This window comes from Alexandromys fortis, unplaced genomic scaffold (assembly GCF_014885135.2).
Source record: "Alexandromys fortis isolate MF-2015 unplaced genomic scaffold, M_Fortis_MF-2015_v1.1 scaffold_63, whole genome shotgun sequence".
Classification (NCBI taxonomy): domain Eukaryota; kingdom Metazoa; phylum Chordata; class Mammalia; order Rodentia; family Cricetidae; genus Alexandromys; species Alexandromys fortis.
In genome coordinates, this window is record NW_026067953.1 from 7,345,990 (window position 1) to 7,364,745 (window position 18,756).

Consider the following 18,756-nt stretch of genomic DNA (forward strand, 5'->3'; position numbering starts at 1 on the left):
TTGATTATATTTATATTTAGATGGGTGTCTAAGGCTTACCATAATTTAAAAAGTAATAGTTAATGCTAAAATTCAAAAGGACATGAAAAGCACTAATAAGTACTATTTTAAAATGTAAATATAATTAAATCTATGAATCAGTCACTGAATAAAGACTAGAAATATCTCACATTAAGAGGATGTCAGCTGTTCAGAACTTTCCTTCATATACTTCTGAGTTGTGACTTAAAAAAACAGAAAACAGAAAAGCGTAAACATTATCTTCACAATACCAGTAGAGGCAAAATGGTCCAAACTTTATACCACTAATTGGCTAACTATGAGTCTAAGATGTGGCTGCTCAAGTTCAGAGGCGCTGATTGATGTGTGGCCGCTGCTGTTGTGCTGGGGTGAATGAAGCCCATGCCTTACACAGGCTGGGTGAGCACTCTCCATCAAGTTGTGTCCCAGACATTCAAAGAACTTAAAATGTGAAAACAAACGCTTCACAGATTGATGAGACGAGATATATAACTGTAGAGTCCATCTCTGGCCTTATCTTTCTGACCTGAGATCAGAGGGTTCAATTATCTATTATTGATCATAATTATTGATCATATTATCTATCACTTTTAAGGTCGAGTTCAGTTTAAAAATAATAAAAAAGCTAAAAATGATGACATATATCTGTAATCCTAGCACAAGGGAAGCTGAAGTAGAAAGACAGCCAGGAGTTTAAGGCCAGCCAGACCACATAAGAAAACTCTATCCAAAAAATAAAAGTTTTGTGAACAGCAATTACTAGAAAGAAAGACACTATAAAAGTAAATAGCCAAGCAGTGGTGGCCCATGCCTTTAATCCCAGCACTCACGAGGCAGAGGCAGGAGGATCTCTGTGACTTCGAGGCCAGCTTGGTCTACAAAAGTTAGTTCCAGGACAAACTCCAAAGTTACAGTGAAATCCTGTCTCAAAAAACAAAACAACAACAACAACAACAAAAAAAAAAAACAAAGAAGTATAAACATTTATTTTTAGTACTTACAAACTGAGTATACCATGTAGCTTGGGGAGTTGATGGTTCAGATTGATGGTTTCTATGCTCCTGGTGCTAATAGGTCTTGGGCCTCCTAAAGTGACAACCAGCAGGACTACAAAGCACCTACTGCCTGTACTTGGGAAGATACCCCCCTCCCTCAAATGCTGTTTCCCTGTTAACTGATGGGAGGATTAGCAGGGCCAACAGATCAATATGCAGTAACTCTTTCCCGTCCTAAGTCCATTTTCCTTCTGATAAGCAAAATCCCACAAGGTTCCCTTTATCCAAGGCCATGTAAATTTATCCAAGATTGGGCAAAGGTTTTTCTCTAAAACTGTTAAATACTTCACACTTGATTTGCTGCAAAACTTTATACACACACACACACACACACACACACACTCGTAGGTTCAGGCAGTAAACAGTAACTTAGAAACAGACAAAACAAGCAAGTATTAAATATGAAGCTTTAATCTGTACTAACTACTTTACTTTTCAAAGTAGGCTTCTCTCCTCTTCCGCAGCTCTTCTGAAGTAAGATTGGTACTTGACGTCTGTGGACTATCTTGAGACATATTTCTGGAACTACCTAAAAAAAAGCCAATCATTTTATATACCTGTTCAAGCAGCAGTATATTTGTTCTTCCTGAGGAAGACAGAAAAAGGCACCAGATTTCATTATAGATGATTATGAGCTACTATGTGGCTGCTGGGAATTGAACTCAGGACCTCTGGAAGAGCAATTAATACTCTTAACCTCTGAGCCATCTCTCCAGCCCAAAAGTTTTCTTCTTAAGAACATCCCACTAAACCGGGCGATGGTGGCGCACGCCTTTAATCCCAGCACTCGGGAGGCAGAGGCAGGCGGATCTCTGTGAGTTCGAGACCAGCCTGGTCTACAGAGCTAGTCCCAGGACAGGCTCCAAAGCCACAGAGAAACCCTGTCTCGAAAAACAACAACAAAAAAAAAAGAACATCCCACTACTGTTCTGAAAATGTAAGAAGGCTATGAAAGTCATGTGTTACTGCAACCGTGGATGACGCCATCTGCAATGCAGATGTGAGAGTACAAGTCCACAGTCCACCCGGTATGAGAGGCCTTGAAGACCACATTTGTGTGCCCTTTAACTTTCCCAACTGCATCTCCACCTTCAACGGCGGCGGCATGGTATTCCTCAAAGCAGCCCTTGAGGACGACCATGACACACCCTTACTCTGTTCTCAACAACTTGTTTCTAAGTTCTCACTAGTAACTGTACCAAACACAGATTGCATATAAATTGTGACAATGGCAAGATGGTTTTCTGTGCATTACTGCAATAACCCAGCAGGCCCATGCTAATAAAACATGGAACTCCACGCTCCATGAAATATGCAGAGGTAGGCCTGGAGGTGAGGAGTCTAGAGTAACAGTAATAACTTTATTAACGGATCCTCAATGCACTAAGATGTTTAAGGAATTCAGATGATGAACAATCTCATTAAAAATAGAAGTAGCTTCATATAAATTAAATTAAAAGAAAATGCTTTCAGTAAACTGCTTTGTGTGTCAACACTTTGCTCTGCCAACATTCCTAAGGGGTTTATCATCTCTCCTCCACTGACAGACTTACATCAGTGAAAAAGGGATATCCCTCAAAAGAGGGCTTAAGTATTAAGTTGTCCAGCTAAGTACAGGTTGTCCACTGGCATGCATTTGTTAAGACAGCTGGCTTAGCTAAGGAAGATTAATTCATTTAGTTGTTATGTTATTGTAATCAAATAACATAACCAGAAGTAAAATTACAGCTGTATTAAACACAACAAATAACAGTCCTAATATAAGTTATAAAAGTGATTCAAGATCAGGGAAATCTAAAAGAAATACTGAAATTCTAGAACTATTGCTTTTGCAGGAACTCTTAAAGAACTTCCAAAAGCACAATAATTTTCTGAAAAGCTAAGAACAACTTGAACCAGTTCTCCAAAGATGACTGAAGTACACCCCAAATGCTCATACCTTGCATACTGAGCTGAATGGCCCTGCGGAGATCAGCTTCTTCATCCTCCATGTCGATTTCCTGGCGACTTATCGCGAGAGCCCTCTGCAAATCATCCTCATCTTCATCCAACACCCCAGCCCCGTCAGCCGCCTCTAGGACTCGTTCCAGATCTGCTTTAAGAACACTAAGCAACAAATGCATTCATAGAACTTATAGCCTGCTTCTCGATTTTATTTTTCATTAAAAAATTTTATGTGTATATTTTGTTTGCATGTTTATCTTGCACATTGTGTGCAGTGCCTGAGGAGGCCAGAGGAGGGTGTTGGATACCCTGAGACTAGAGTTATAGAAAGTTGTGAGCTACCAGGTGAGACTTGAGGATCAAACCTAAGACAACTGGAAAAGCAGCCAGTGCTCTTAGCCACTGAGCCATCTCTCCAGTCCATAGTCTTCAATTTTATATAAAATTAAAGGCACTTAAAAACTAAAGATTTTAGACAAAAAAAAAAAAAAAAACAAACAAAAAAACACACACTCTAGAAAATAAAGTTCACTAACAGAACAACTGAGTTGTAATATGAATCTAAGCCAAGATATTTAAGTAATTCGTTTATGCTCATTCCATAAACTTCACTAAACACAGCCTTGCTTATGCCCTCATGCTTGTTTATCAGCTACCTGTGAGGTGAAGACAAAAGGATGTCAAAGTTGACAACTGGGCAACTTAATGACACCTGCCATTAGAAATAGTGGGGGGAATGGGATGGCCATGACCCGGATGATGTTCAATGGTAGAGTGTATGCATGAAACTTAGGATTTGAGCACAAACACTACAAATAATAATAGTAATAATAATTAATAATTGTAACAACTCATTTTCGGATGAGGGAGGTATATTCAAGAGATGTAGCACAGGCCGCACGGTAGTGGCACACGCCTTTAATCCCAGCACTCAGGAGGCAGAGGCAGGCGGATCTCTGTGAGTTCGAGACCAGCCTGGTCTACAGAGCTAGTTCCAGGACAGGCTCCAAAGCCACAGAGAAACCCTGTCTTGAAAAACCAAAAAAAATAGAATATTTGCCTAGGACACAAAACCCCTGGATTTGACCTCCTGCATCACAAACGAAAGAGCATGGCGGCACACACATTTTTAATCCTAGCCAGCCAGAGCTACTTAAGATCTTATTTCTTTTTTGCTCTTTCCATTTTTTGTTTGTTTTGCTTTGTTTTGTTTTGTTTTGTTTTGTTTTTCAAGACAGGGTTTCTCTGTGTTACAGCCTTGGCTGTCCTGGAACTTGTTTTGTAGACCAGGTTGGCCTCAAACTCAGGAGATCCGCCTGCCTCTGCCTCCCGAATGCTGAGATTAAAGGCCTGAGCCATCACTACCTGGAGAGATCTTATTTCAAAAATCAAATCAATACAGAGGATCCTCCAACAATATGTGGACATATCAAACTGCCTTATAAACATATTTAGGTCTATAGATTAATAGAGGTAAATAGTAAGATCTAACTGGTGGAGACATAACAGAGAGAAATCAAGCAGGGACTGAGCTGGGAAGCCTCTACTTTGCTGACCAGCTTTCATAGTGCTGGAAGAGAAAAACCATTACCAGTCTTAGTCAGGGCCTGTCATGCTATGCTTGTCTATTGCCAGACAAGATGACATGACTATTTTGGAGGGAAACCAACCACTTTTTTTTTCTTCCTCATCCACTTTATTTTATTTTATTTGAGACAGGATCTCACTATGTAGGTGACTCTGGCCGTCCTAGAACTCAATATATAGACCTGGCTGGTCTCAAACTCAGAGAACTCCACTTGTGTCTGCCTCCCGAATGCTGGTATTAAAGACACGCACCACCATGCCTGGTCCAAACATTTTTTGATGGGATCTGAGGGTCACACCTCAGAAAGTAATTCATGCCTGGTACCATAAACCTGTCAAAAGCCCATAGGCCATACGGCTGAGGAGGTCATAGGCCCTAGGTGGGGGCAAAACTACTATTGTTTTACTAAATGGACAGGTCAAACACCCTTCCAAATACATTTAGACCTACAGATTTGTTCTTGATCAGAAAAAAACTGTTTTGGGGGAGGGCTGGGTAGTAGATAGCAGCTACGGCAATGACTCAGAAACCTTCAAAGTGCTTGAGAAGAAATGACTGTTAAGTGCTCAGACTTAAAGAGGATCTCCTTATCAACCCTCAAGGAACTTCAGAGCAGGGGATTAGGAAGGGATGCTGAGAAATGTTGTCTTCTGACTGTGACATGGCTGCTATACTCATACATAGCAGCGATGGTTACCAGCACAAAACCTTCACAAAGTTCAAGCGATCAACATTCCTGCATGGACAGGGGAGCACTCATGAGGACCCTCCCACCCCTAACTAAAGAGCTCCATGGCATTTATCACTGTTAAGGTAGAGGGAGTATAGACACTTAAGAAAAATTACTATACCACAGTAGTATAGTGGTATAGGGTCATCCATGAGAGCAACACTAGTTACACTCAGTGAGCAAGAAAATAAAATAATAAAATAAACCAAAAGAGAACAGAAAGGGGACATGCTGGAAAGGTAAAGAGATTCAAAGGGGGGCTGGAGAGATGGCTCAGCGGTTAAGAGCATTGCCTGCTCTTCCAAAGGTCCTGAGTTCAATTCCCAGCAACCACATGGTGGCTCACAACCATCTGTGATGAGGTCTGGTGCCCTCTTCTGGCCTGCAGGCATACAAGCAGACAGAGATTCAAAGGGGACAGGAGGGGGTTAGGAGAGGGTAATGAGTGATGAACATAATAAAAATAATTATATTCATGTATAAAATTGCTAAATAAATAATACTTTAAGATAAAGTAAAATTACATAAGCACATCAAAGTTTTGAATTCTCGGTTCCCCATCAAAGTATGTCCTTATAATTTTAAAAAATGCCCAAGATTTAATGAATAAATGAAATGAAAATAGGGGATTGGGCATAACGGAATAGAACATTTGCCTAATATGAACATGAGGCTGATTCCTAGCAACATAAAAACAAATACACAAAATAAGATAAAAAAAAAAAAAAAAAAAAACACCAAGCTGGACGGTGGTGGAGCACGCCTTTAATCCCAGCACAGTCAGAGTTTGAGGCCAGCCTGGTCTACAAGAGCTAGCTCCAGGACAGGAACCAAAAGCTACGGAGAAACCCTGTCTTGAGGAAAAAAAAAAAAAACCCACTAACCTCTGGCAGTCTATGACCACACATTAACTACAAGCAGTAAATGCAGTATATGGAGCGATGGCTCTGTAGTTAGTATCACTTCCTGCTCTCCAAAGGGCAAGTTCAGCTCCCAGCACCCACATCCTGCAGCTCACAATCACCTGTAACTCTAGCTCTACTGGATCCAATCCCAATACTGGCCTTGGTGGGCACTCACACAGACACAAAAAGTGTAAGCATGGACATTTAATTCTTCTGAGGGCATGCTACATCATATATTACACAACAGCACTAAAATTTACCTCTGTTCTTTCAGTTGCGCCAATTCTTCTCCAATAAGTTTTGGTCGATGCATCTGTTGGACCTTGATCATCTGCAAAAGTTGGTCAGCTTCGCAGTCTGGCAGATCACCCTTAACAACAAATATAGAATAACCTAAAAAGAGGCAAAAACAAACTAAAACAACTAGTAGGAGGTTCAAACTTCATCTGAAATGATAGTTGACAGAAAGGTAACAGAGCACAGGAGGAAAAACATCAGGTGAAATCCAGAAAGGCCTAACTTATGTGATGACTCTCACCTGGATCAGGATTGAGCCTCACTGCTCCCATCGGTCAGACTCGGTGGCCACAGAGACAAAAGCAGTCCTGTGTACAAGGGCCCCAGAGAAGCAGCGTCTGACCACATGACTACTTGCTAAAAGTAAACAGGCAGGCAGGCAAAGGAGAAGCAGAGAAAAGGACCTGGACCCAATGGCTTTTGTTCAATCCTAGCTCTGCCACTCCCCAGTGCCACAGGGTCTGTCAATCATTCACCCATCTGTGTTGGTGTCTCTAATTACTAAACAGTGATAAGGAACTTCCTCAAACGGCAGGCGAGAAGTCACTTTTGGTGAATATATGCAATGACTGGTAACGTGGATAAAATAAGTCGCTGGAATATGTGCTGTAAATGGCAGCTCTCCACCCTGCTCCCTGCCCCATCCACAGAGCTGGGAAGCCAAAACCTCAAATATAGTCAGTGTGCCAATATGCCCCACGGTCTGGAAAACAATACACTGGTACAATGCAAATTTTAATAAACACTCATTCACTCAATAAGACAGGTTTTCTCAGCTACAACTAAGTCCAACTTAATAAATGTTTTCTACCATTGATTTTCTTGAACTTCAATGAAACAAAGATTGTGAGGGCTGTTCACTCAAAAGAATATGTTCAACACATTTTCTTTTGATAAGGACAAGCTTATTCAGAGTTCAGATGTCTTGATGTGTTTTCTGCTAATAAACCTGTTTCTAAACCCCTAGAATCTGTATGTCAGCTCACTATGAAGAGAAGATATTCTGCCTTATGCAGACACCATACTAAGTCTCGATTTTATTTAAGACTCTTAATTAATTTTCAGTGTGTTAGAAAACCACTAATTTGTAAAGTAAGTGTATGATTATAATATACATTAAGTTTTTATAAAAGCGCTCTGGCTGCTTTATCAACATATCATATAGAAACTGATGTCCAAGAAGGATTCTTCCTCAAATGGAAGCCTGAAAGAAAGCACATATAGGTAAGCAAGCAAAAGCAACCAACCAAACAACAACCATGGAATCAAGTCTTTTGGGGCTGGACAGGCAGTTCAGCGGTTAAAAGTACTTGCTTTTCCAGAGGATTCAGATCTGATTCCCAGCACCTGCACGGAGGCCCACAGCCAGTTCCAGAGGGTCTGACGCCCTCTTCAGGCTCCACAGGCACCTGAGGATGCCAAGCCCTGGACTGGTGTTCAGAGGAATGTCTAAGCTAAAGCTAAAAGTCTGGGATTACGAGTGTACAGATGATAAACTGTGATTAAAACAGTGGAAAGCCACATAAGGAAGAAGATGAGATGGGAAAGGGTGTGACGATCCACAAGAGGAACCTGACAGAAGCGGTGGGTGAGACAGGCAGATGCCAACATGTAATTCCACTGTGTCATATTTAAGGACATAAGGGATCTAAGCACTGTTTGTTAACAGAGGCTAAGGTGACATCAATCACCATACCATCCCCAAATCAGCTCAAACCTAGCTAAAGTACCTAGGTTCCATTCACTCGAACACCCAGGGGTCAAGTAGATTTAGGGGGGAAAAGCCAACCAAGTCCAATTATTGAACCTGATTTCAGTTCGGATTGAAGTGTGAAGAAAGCATCAGGGATGAGAGATAAGAGGCTTAAACACGGGTTAGCTGACGTCACAATAGCACTGGGGTTTGCTAGCTAGGGATACAGGTCAGAGCAGAGTTCTACCCCACATGCACACAGCCATGGGTTTTCAATCCCCATCACCACAAAGCACATTTTTAAAGCAAGATTATAGTGCCACTGTGAATATTTTAGTAAAAAAAAATTACTTTTAAAGATTTCATCATGAAAATAGTTACAGAAAAAACAGTAGGGCAAACAGGAAGTAGGCAAGTTGTAAAGAAATAAGCCATGTAGAGGTACAGGACGATCAAGAAATCATTTTCTTTCCTTTTACATTTCACATATGTCTATGAAATTTGGGAGGCCCAGTGAGAGTGAGAAGAGAGACTCGCGGGTTTATGGCAACCGACTGGAAGGGTTCAACAGGTGACAATGCACCAGAAATAGTTCTAATGAGAAAATTACAGATGGGCAAGCCGCTAGAGCTTCATAGGTAAGAGAAGCTCTTCATTCTAATCAATGGAAGCAGAGAGCTTTTACCCTGAGTTGATCACCTATACTGTAAGGGTAACTCACTGCTATTGTCAGAGATCACACACTATTACACACACAAATAATGACTCGGTTTCGTTTAAGCTACCTTCAAAGATAAAATTTTTGGTATTTATTTACCTTCTTGCTGTAACTGAGCCAAGAATAGTGCGAGGTACGTATCTGATATTAATTCTGGACCCGTCAGGAGAGAATTCAAGTTAAACCACTAAAAAAAAAAAAGAATATTAAAGTTAATGAACAAAGTTATATGCAAAAATAATTTCTCATGTTAAACATATAACCTACTAATGACTGTCTAAATAAATATATAATGACTGTCTAAATAAATATATCAAACTAAGATTCTTCTAACGTACTGAATACTGTGATTAGAAAAAAATGCTGTACAACAAATTAAGGCATAAACGAACTCCTTCTAAAAGCACAGAAGCTGATAGTACCTTAAAATGCCTTTACTGATAGCTATAATTACGTGGTTTTAGGCTATCAGGTCAACACACCTACTCATGTCATAGTGACATGGGGGAAAATGATAGCTACACACTTTTTCACTTGGCCAAAAGACTACAATTTTTAAAAGGTAAATGTTCTGGGGAAAGAATTTATAATCATCATTTCATTTTAACAAGACCTCTAAGCTACCACTGAATGTGATTAACAGCATGACGTCACAACCTCAGAGGTGCCCTTACTTAAACAGAAAAATGCAAAAATGTTCCTAAGTCATGCTTGATTCCACGCACAACTAATGACTCTTCCTGGATTTTGATAAGCCAGAGAGTTCTTTTACCAATCATTTCTTTCTTTACACAGGGATCAGTGGCTTGCCTCAGAACAGATACACCAAGCCTCTGCCTATTCAGCGTTGGTTAAAGGTGTGTGCCATCACACCTAGCTAAAAATCTGTTCCTAAATAAGAACATAAATCAGAACCAAGGACCAATAGACCAATACTAGCCATCTTCCATAACTGTCAAAGATAAAATAGTTCAAAATGTAAAAAGCCCAAAAAAGAGATAAATTTAAAAAGTTCAAAACAATGTTTCCTACAAATCACTACAAAATTGCATATGAGTTTTACATTTCTAGGCCTTAAAAATGCAGTGGTTACTTTATTCAAAAAAATAACACTGGGTCCTAATTTTCTAAAGGCACAAAATAAGCCCTCAATGACTACAAGGGAGGAGGGCAGAGAAGTCACACGGAATTGACCTGGCTCTTTGCAGAGGTGATTCTGTCCCAGTTCACATCTCCTTACCTGCTCTCCACACACCTTACAGAGAACATAAATATTGCTTTTTCCTTAGCTTCTGGAACAGGAGATTGAACCTAGAACCTTGTGATAATCATAAGCACCCACCCTGCTCGTGATGAACAGTACCGAGCAATCGCCGAAGACTAGGCTACTTCCAGATGGCCCAGTTAACAGCTAACAGTACAGTTTACTTAAAAATAAATAGATAAATATGTATATATGCACACATATATCACACACACACACACACAGTGCCCTTTCCTTTGAAATACTTAATTTTGTGTATATGTATGTATGTGCACCATGTGTGTGCTCGGTGCCCACAGAGGTCAGGGCCACTGGCTTCTATGGAACTGGAGTTACAGTCAGTTGTAAGGCACTCCATGGGTGGCAGGAACCAAATTCAGATCCTCTGCAAGAGCAGTGGGATATAGCTCATACCCACTGAGCTATATCTCCAGGTTTAATGTATTATTTCTTTTCTTTTCACATTTAATGTAATTTATTTATTCTTGGATTTTTTAAGGCAGAGTCTCACAGATTTGACTGGCCAAAAACTCACAGATCTCCCTGTCTCTGCTGGAAGCAAAGATGAACACCTCCACACTCAGCATTTTTGCTTTTTATTTTGAAAAACAGCTTATTGAAGCAAAACTGACTTGAAATAAACTGCTGTCCCTCTCCTCCTGTCTATCTTGAGGGTTTCACTATGTAGTCCAGGCTGTCCTTAAGGCCTCCCAAGGTCGTCTCCTAAGAGTTGAGTCACAAGGCATGGGCCACTGTACTTGGATAAACTGCACATACTTCTGTTACAACCTGGGATTTTTGTTTTGCTTTGTTTAGTTTGATTTTTTTGAGACAGGGTTTCTCAGTGTAGCCTTGGCTGTCCTGGAACTCACTCTGTAGACCAAAGTGGCCTTGAACTCACAAAGAACTGCCTGTCTCAGCCTCCTGAGTGCTGGGATTAAAGGTGTGCACCACCACTGCCTGGCATCATTTGCAAAAATGTTTGTATTACCCCCATTAAACCATCAACATCACCAAGAGAGTGAACACACTCTTCAGAGTCCAGTCTCTCGTGTTCCTTCTCTCCATCCCCAGCCATACACAAGCACTGGTCAGTCTACTGTCATCACTGTATCTGGCACTCATTTCTGAGATTCATCCACGCTGCTTGTGTATAAGCAGTTCATTCCCTTTGACTGCATGAGCTGCTTTCCAGTAACCCTTACCCAAACTGAACATTCTAAGAAGGCCGTTGCATGACTGCAGCTCTCAAAAGCATGGTAGTGGTGACTTTATGCAGATGTATTCCCCAGCAGTGGTACTGCCTGAATAATCCTGTCCCACTAATGTCAACTGCTAAATGTTTTGTTTGTTCCTGACATTTCAGGCTTTGTTACAGTACTGTGCTAAACACAAATCATCACACAAAAACATATTTAATGGTAAACACATGTGCCATATTTTAAATACAGAATTTTTATACAAGTGATATAACCTGTATGTTTTTTTTTTCTTGAAAAACTGATTATCTTCTCTTAAGATATCCATTTTCTCATCTGTTGAACTGAGTCCAGGCTCAGGTAGAGTGCATAGGACCCTGGGCTTCAGCCTAAAGACACCAGTCACTTGCATTTTAGTTCTAAATGGAGTGTAGACTGTGATTAAAGGACAAGAAAGGAGAAGAAATATTACCTGTTTTCCTAATTTTCTAACTGTAAACCAGTGTTCTTTATAATTGCATATAAAGGATCTTTCATTTCTAGAAAAGACAAAACATATACTGTTAATACTGTTACGTTGGGATATTAGGAGATATATACTAGCAAGTACAATAAAATTTCTATCAGTTAGAATATAGCTACACTTATGTGTTATTGATTTTAAAAAATGAAAATAATGTAACTCTATGCATTTTCCACAGGAGCTTAGGGATGTTATGCCCCAAAGTTTGCACACCACTCAGGTTAGTGACTTCACTGGCACTGATTAGAAGGCAGCTGCTCAAGGGTACCAAAGGGTGACATGTCAAGTCCAAGGGCTTCAAATGCAGTATCAGTATAAGGCAAGGACATTCACAATGAATTCGTCCTTATTCAGAAACTGTAGCTTTAAAAATCAAGTTTAAATAAAGAAATATAGGGAGAAAAGTCTTACATAGGATCAATTCCGAGCCTCTGGTACTCTGGACTGTTGAATAGGATTAGTTCTAAACCCCAAACTTTCAAGGCATTGCTTATAACCTGTCAAAAGAAAAACAGCAACTTTTCATGAGCTAAAACTTCAAGTCCAAATTTAAGTAGCATAGCTACATTAATTATGTAAGCAACTGTACTTTACATATAAACTTTTGAGACTATTGTTTTTAAAAATTATGTCCCCGTGATAACCCACTGAAGCCATAAATAATATATACATGTGAATTTAATTTCTTTTTTTTTTTTATTATTTTTGTTTACATGTATTAGAGTGAGTATAGACCATTGTGTAAGTGCCTGTGGAAGCCAGAAGAGGATGTCAGGTCCCCATACTGTGGAGTTACAGGCAGTTGTAAGTAGCCTAATGTGGGTGCTGGGAAGTGAACTAGTCCTCTGAAATACCACTAAGCATTCTTAAATGTGAAGCCATCTCTATAACCCCTACAACTTCATTTTATACCCACTGTAAACTAGTTCACTACATACAGTCACTGTACAACTAGTCCACCACATACACTCACCTGCAACGGCAGTGACCAAAAGCATATAAAGTAAATTCTCCCTGGGCATTTAAAAATAAGCTTCAGGGACTGAAAAGATGACTAAGTGGTCAACAGTGCATGCTGCTCTTATGGGGCCGAAGTTCAGTTCCCAGCACCCATGTCAGGGGACTCATAATCACCTGTTAATTTCAGCTCCAGAGCTCCACTGACCTCTTCTGGCCTCCGCAGACAGTAGTACTCATGTGCACATACCCACACATATTCATATACATACACAAATAATCTTTAAAAGTAAATCTTCTTTAAGTTTGATATATTTTAGAATTCTGTAGTCATGAACAAAAAGTCAAACCTGATATTGCAAACTGAGAAAAAGGGGAGAGACATTTGAGAAAATGTTCTATCTTTCCTCCCGTGTGGGCAACAAAGAAACAAGCACACTGTAGTGACTCAGTGTAAGGGAGCAGTAAAGCAGTGTGGGCTGTGCCAACCATGACCCACGATCCTAGCTAAGGGTCAGTAGTCCTCATACTGTCACAGTGAAGTACTGGGGGGAAGTTAATAGACAACCCTCAATCGTTAGAATGAAAGATCCACAGGTAAAGAGCCCCACAAACACATGAATTTAGACATGGTGGCTCCCAATTGCAATCCCAGCACCTAGGAGACCAAAACATGATTTTGGAAAGTTCAAGACCAGGTGAGGCTACAAAGCAACACCTTGTCTATAGAAGCCAACCAAACATATATACATAAATCACTGCAGGGTTAGAGGTTTTCTCTAGGGCAGAATACTTGTCAGTATGTGACAAGACTTTATATCATCCCTAGCACTATAAAGAAAAACTACCACAGAATTAAAATGGAGCCTAATGGGTCTTGGCTCTGCAGTAGAATCTGAGCACCTGTGAGTCTTTGGAGCCAATCCCAACCCCACCCTCCAAAAGGGCTACAAATTACCATACAGATCAGAAGCCACAGAGGTACTACAGGAATCCAATCCTGTAGGATGATTTAATGAAGGCTTCAAGGCACTGCAACTTCTCAGATGTACCAGGGATAATAAGTCTGAAGTACTGTAATTTATTAGAATTAAAGCTATTAGCACCTACATGCAAATTAAGCAATCTCAGGAAGCAAGTTTTAAAGGCCCTGTTCTAAACTGAGTACGGTAGCACACACCTGTAATTCCAGTCTGGAGGCACAGATGGGAAGACAAACAAAGACCCAAACCAGCCAGGACTATAGTGAGACCCTGCCTGTTCCCAGAAAGCAAGAGAGCAAAGCCCTGCTCTAAAGTGAAGAGTCTACAGTCCTAATGCTCATCTCTCTCTGTGCTGCACTCTGGAGCAGTCATATCTTCTACAGACACAGTTTACTGAGGGAATTCCGGAAGGCTCCACCGTTACATAAAAAGCTATGCCAGGCTGTGCACATCAACCACAAACTGAGCATAAGCACAGCAGCACTGAAAATGAGGCAGCACTTCGCAGGGACTACTTACCTGGATAGAGAAAAAGCCACTGTCGTCCATATTTCCAGAAGGCTGCTGTGGGCAGAGAGGATGGGAAAAGAATTAAAACTGTCATTAGGGTGCACATTTATAAGAACACACTGTACCAAGTGAGGAGCAGAGTTATAATTAACAAGTCAGACTCCTATGGCGAGAATGGCTCATCCTCCTTTAAAGAGCACCCGTATTTTAAAATTAAAATGGGATTTGGAGAGTCTGAAATCAGTACCTGTAAAAATGTGCGGTAGTCTTCACTGGTAACTCCTCCTTCTGCCATTCTCATCCTTTCTTCTTCATCAAGCTGGTGTGCAATAGAGGATAGCTCCACAGGGCTAAAATATTCCCCTTGCAATAGATTATTCAGGCAATGCTGAGCACAAAGTGAGCCATCTTGCTAGTGTTTCCAAAAGAGTAAATTTAAATGTGATTTATTAAGTGGATCTGTATAGTATATTCTAAAAAATGTAATTACTAACTTTATAATACAGTCAAAACAAACCTCATAAACTTAGGCAAATCTGATTTTACAAGTATACACATTTTCATTTGTCTATGTTTATTTTACAGCTATATAACTATAGGAACAAAAATGAAAAATGATTTACAGTATAACTTCATCCAATCTCGTATAAGCCTAAAAATTACCCTATAAAAACATTTAGCCTTTTCAATTTTTCGGTACCTACAAGAATTCCTCTTTGGAGATTCCATGGCAAGTGACTACTACAAAAGGGGAGTGTTATCCCCTAGAACATCCATTCTTCTAAAGTTAGTCACTATCTGACCTGAAAGCCTGTCCTTTTAAACTCAAGAGCTGGTGTAAGCGGGACAGTTCTGTCTCAGGTTAAGACTCACAGTTCTAGAGACTCTTGGCCAACTCTGCAGACTCATCCATGTAGCATAGAGAAAAAAAAACTGTCCCAAGCTGAAGACAGTCCACACCCATGAGTGGATAAACTAGTAAAAGAAGCTAAGTTCAGTTCCCTAAGAGATCCTTAGCATCCTCTCATCAAGAGTAGGTACAACATCCCATGAACCCAGGGGCTTCTAGTGCTGGTTAGCTGGCTTTCATACACAACTGGGACCCAACCCAACTCCAAGTCCATATTGCCTGACTGAGCAGGCTTCATCACTCTCCTAGTCCTAACCCTGTTGTTTTCCTATGCTACAGGTACAGAAGGGAGACTCCTGAGTAGATGAGTTGGGTGGACACAGACCCTAAGTATGCTTTTCTGGGAGGCAAAGGCAGATGGGAGAACACTTCCTCTGTTAACTCTGGCCTCCCGAACTCAACCTGCCAGGCACCATTCCTCCTGGTCTGAGCTATGTTACATGGCAGACGATGACTCGAAAGAGCACCTTTCAAGATGCATTTCCCCATGATGAATCACTGTTAAGAGGAACAATATATAATTGTTGAAGTAGATACAGATATGGAATAAGAAGGCAGAGTTCAGAGAGCTTGAGTCTGACACAAAGCCAAAGAAAGCTTATCTTCATAGTCCACTAAGTAATGTTGCCCCAGAATGGCTCAGAGCTAGTTGCAGTTACATGGTGGCAGAATTCTTTGTCTCTGCCTCTTTTCCCTTCTACTGTTGATCTATTACTAGGAGCAACTTCCACCAAACACTGACTACTCTCAAGTAGAGATATACAGACATTCTACTTAAACCCTAGTGGAAATAAATGCAAGCACTACACAAGGTAGTCAAGAGGCTAAAAACATACAAATTCATGAGTTATCAGGGAAATGTATATCAAAACCACAACACAGGGCAGGAGGTGGCTCAGCAGGTAAAGGTGCCTGATGTCAATCCCCAGATACTACTGTAGAAGGAGGGAATGATGCCTGAGTACTTGCCCTCTGACCTCCACATGCACACCTGGCCACCCGCATGCCAGCACTCGCATGCATGTCTCATACATACAATGATAAAAAAAATTTTTAAATATTACACTTATTGACTGATTGACTGGCTGGAGGGATGCAGAGGACAACTTTTAGGATTCAATTTCTACTTTCACAAAGTGGATCCCAAGGATCAAACTCATGTTATAAGGCTTGCTGAGCTATCTTAAAAACGCTTTTGTTATTGTTGTTGAGACAAGGTATCACTTTGTAGCCCAGACTGTCCTGGAACTCATTATATAAACCTGGTCTCGAACTCATAGAAATCTGTTTGCCTCTGACTCCAAGTGCTAGGATTAAAGGTGTGCACCACCACCATCACCTAAAAAAAAATTACTTTTATAAAAGAAAATTTCACAGTGTGTTACTACTATCCAGTTTCAAGATCAGCTATTAGAGTGAAGAGGTTTAGAATCACAGACAACAGTTGTTACAGGAGCAAATGTAACTTAGCAAAACCTTTGTACAACAACCTTTATCTCACCAGAGCTCATAATCTCTGTATTCTGTGGTGACGCACATACACTGCAAATGCACTCACCTAAGCACTACTTGTAGGCTTCCAAACTGGAAAGTACCCAGAGACAGTTTAGATCATAGAACTGTCTATACATTGTATATGAATAAAAGCAAATTAAATAAAAGTAACTGTAACAATATGGCTGAATCTCACAAATACTTTTAAAAAGTAAAAAACACACAACACTCAAAAGAGTAGAGGATGTAGCTAGTATGTGCAAGGCCATGGGTTCAATCCCTACTACCACCACCAAACTAAGACTGCAAAGGTACAGGGTGCAGCAAATGAGAGGAGCCTAGTGACCTAAATTCCATCCCTGGAACCTACTTAAAAGTCGAAGAGAGGGCTGGAGAGATGGCTCAGTGGTTAAGAGCATTGCCTGCTCTTCCCAAGGTCCTGAGTTCAATTCCCGGCAACCACATGGTGGCTCACAACCATCTGGAATGAGGTCTGGTGCCCTCTTCTGGCCTGCAGACATACACACAGACAGAATATTGTATACATAATAAATAAATAATAAATAAATATTTTAAAAAAAAGTCAAAGAGAACATTCCACAAAGTTTTCCCTGATCTCTATATACATACAGAGGTTTGTGTCCATTCATACAACATATCATGAAGAAACAAGAATAATAACTTAAAAAATTAAGAGTTTACAAATAGACAAAATTAATCTCTTAATCCACAATGGCAGAATTGCCTGGCAGAAGTAAATGCAGGAAGAGCTAGTTCTTAGAAGAGAAGATTAAGGGGATTTGGGATGTAGGCAAACAGTCTATGATTCCATGTGTGTTTCCTTAACTGCACACTCTCATGACTTGTGTGTTCTTGTGTATGGCATACTTAATTTAAAGCATTCAGACTAGGTTAGGCAGTGGTGGCAATCGCCTTTAATCCTAGCACTTGGGAGGGAGGCGGATCTCTGGGAGTTTGAGGCCAGCCTGCTCTATAAAGCAAGTTCCAGGACAACCAGGGTTATACAGAGAAATCCTGTCTCAGAAAACAAACAAAAACAAAACAAACCATTCAAACAAGAAGGCCAGGCATGGCTGTGCATACCTTTAATCCCAGCACTCAGGAGTCCAAGATAGGTGTATCTCCGTGAGTCACCTACATATTGAGACCCCATCTCAAAAAGAAAAGAAAAGAAATCAAGAAACATCTAGCATGGCAACCAGGCACTCAATTTGGGGAAGCAGTTATGACACAATCTTCAGTCCTATTGCTAGGCAATATGTTTCAGTGTGGCATTCTTAAACTACGATCACCATACTTTTTAAAGATATTTTTGTTTATGTGTGTGTGTGTGTGTGTGCGCGCGCGCATGTGCTGTCTGCATGTATATCTGCACCATACACATGCCTGGCATTCACAGAAGCCAGAAGAGTGGGGCTGGATCTTCTGAGACTAGAGTTGCAGAGGGTTGAGTCATCACCATACAGGTCTGGGAATCCTGGGTTCTCTGAAGAGTAGCCAGTGCTCATAATCTCTGAGCACTGAGCCACCTCTCTAGCCCCTAGTCACCATATTTAATATACAGAAATAGTGACATCCAAAATTTTGATAAAAAATTCTTGCTATTAAAGATTGGGGCTTTGGAGGCTGGAGAAATGGCTCAGCAGGTAAAAACACTTGCTATTCTTGCAGAGGATTTGGGTTCGGTTCCTAGCATGTACCGGGAACTCACAACCAGCTATAATTCCAGTCCTAAGGAATCTGATGCCCTCTCCTGGCCTGCTCAGTCACTTTATGAATTTTATGACTCATGTAGGTACTCATATACATAAAATAAATGAAGTCGCGCACGCCTTTAATCCCAGCACTCGGGAGGCAGAGGCAGGTGGATCTCTGTGAGTTCGAGACCAGCCTGGTCTACAGAGCTAGTTCCAGGACAGGCTCCAAAAACCACAGAGAAACCCT

At 40.6% G+C, this 18,756-nt stretch overlaps 1 protein-coding gene across 10 annotated transcripts in view; it reads right to left on the reverse strand.

The window, feature by feature from the left end:
* The window catches only part of Atxn3 (ataxin 3), a 38,202-nt gene that overhangs the window by 14,572 nt on the left and 4,874 nt on the right, over positions 1–18,756 (reverse strand). For 2 of the 10 annotated variants that reach the window (XR_007593459.1, XM_050151481.1), the window contains exons 2-10: positions 14,635–14,799; positions 14,397–14,441; positions 12,349–12,434; positions 11,887–11,953; positions 9,051–9,138; positions 6,504–6,636; positions 3,016–3,182; positions 1,509–1,605; positions 171–224 (exon numbers count right to left, since the gene is read on the reverse strand). Coding sequence is in view for 7 of the 10 variants with exons in the window: in XM_050151481.1 (XP_050007438.1) it covers positions 191–224; positions 1,509–1,605; positions 3,016–3,182; positions 6,504–6,636; positions 9,051–9,138; positions 11,887–11,953; positions 12,349–12,434; positions 14,397–14,441; positions 14,635–14,799 (882 nt within the window). In the remaining 3 variants the exon portion in view is untranslated. Of the gene's footprint in view, positions 1–170; positions 225–1,500; positions 1,606–3,015; positions 3,183–6,503; positions 6,637–9,050; positions 9,139–11,886; positions 11,954–12,348; positions 12,435–14,396; positions 14,442–14,634; positions 14,800–17,161; positions 17,303–17,895; positions 17,966–18,756 lie in introns of those variants that run through there. The other 8 variants (XR_007593460.1, XM_050151482.1, XM_050151477.1 and 5 more) reach the window with 6 other exon arrangements.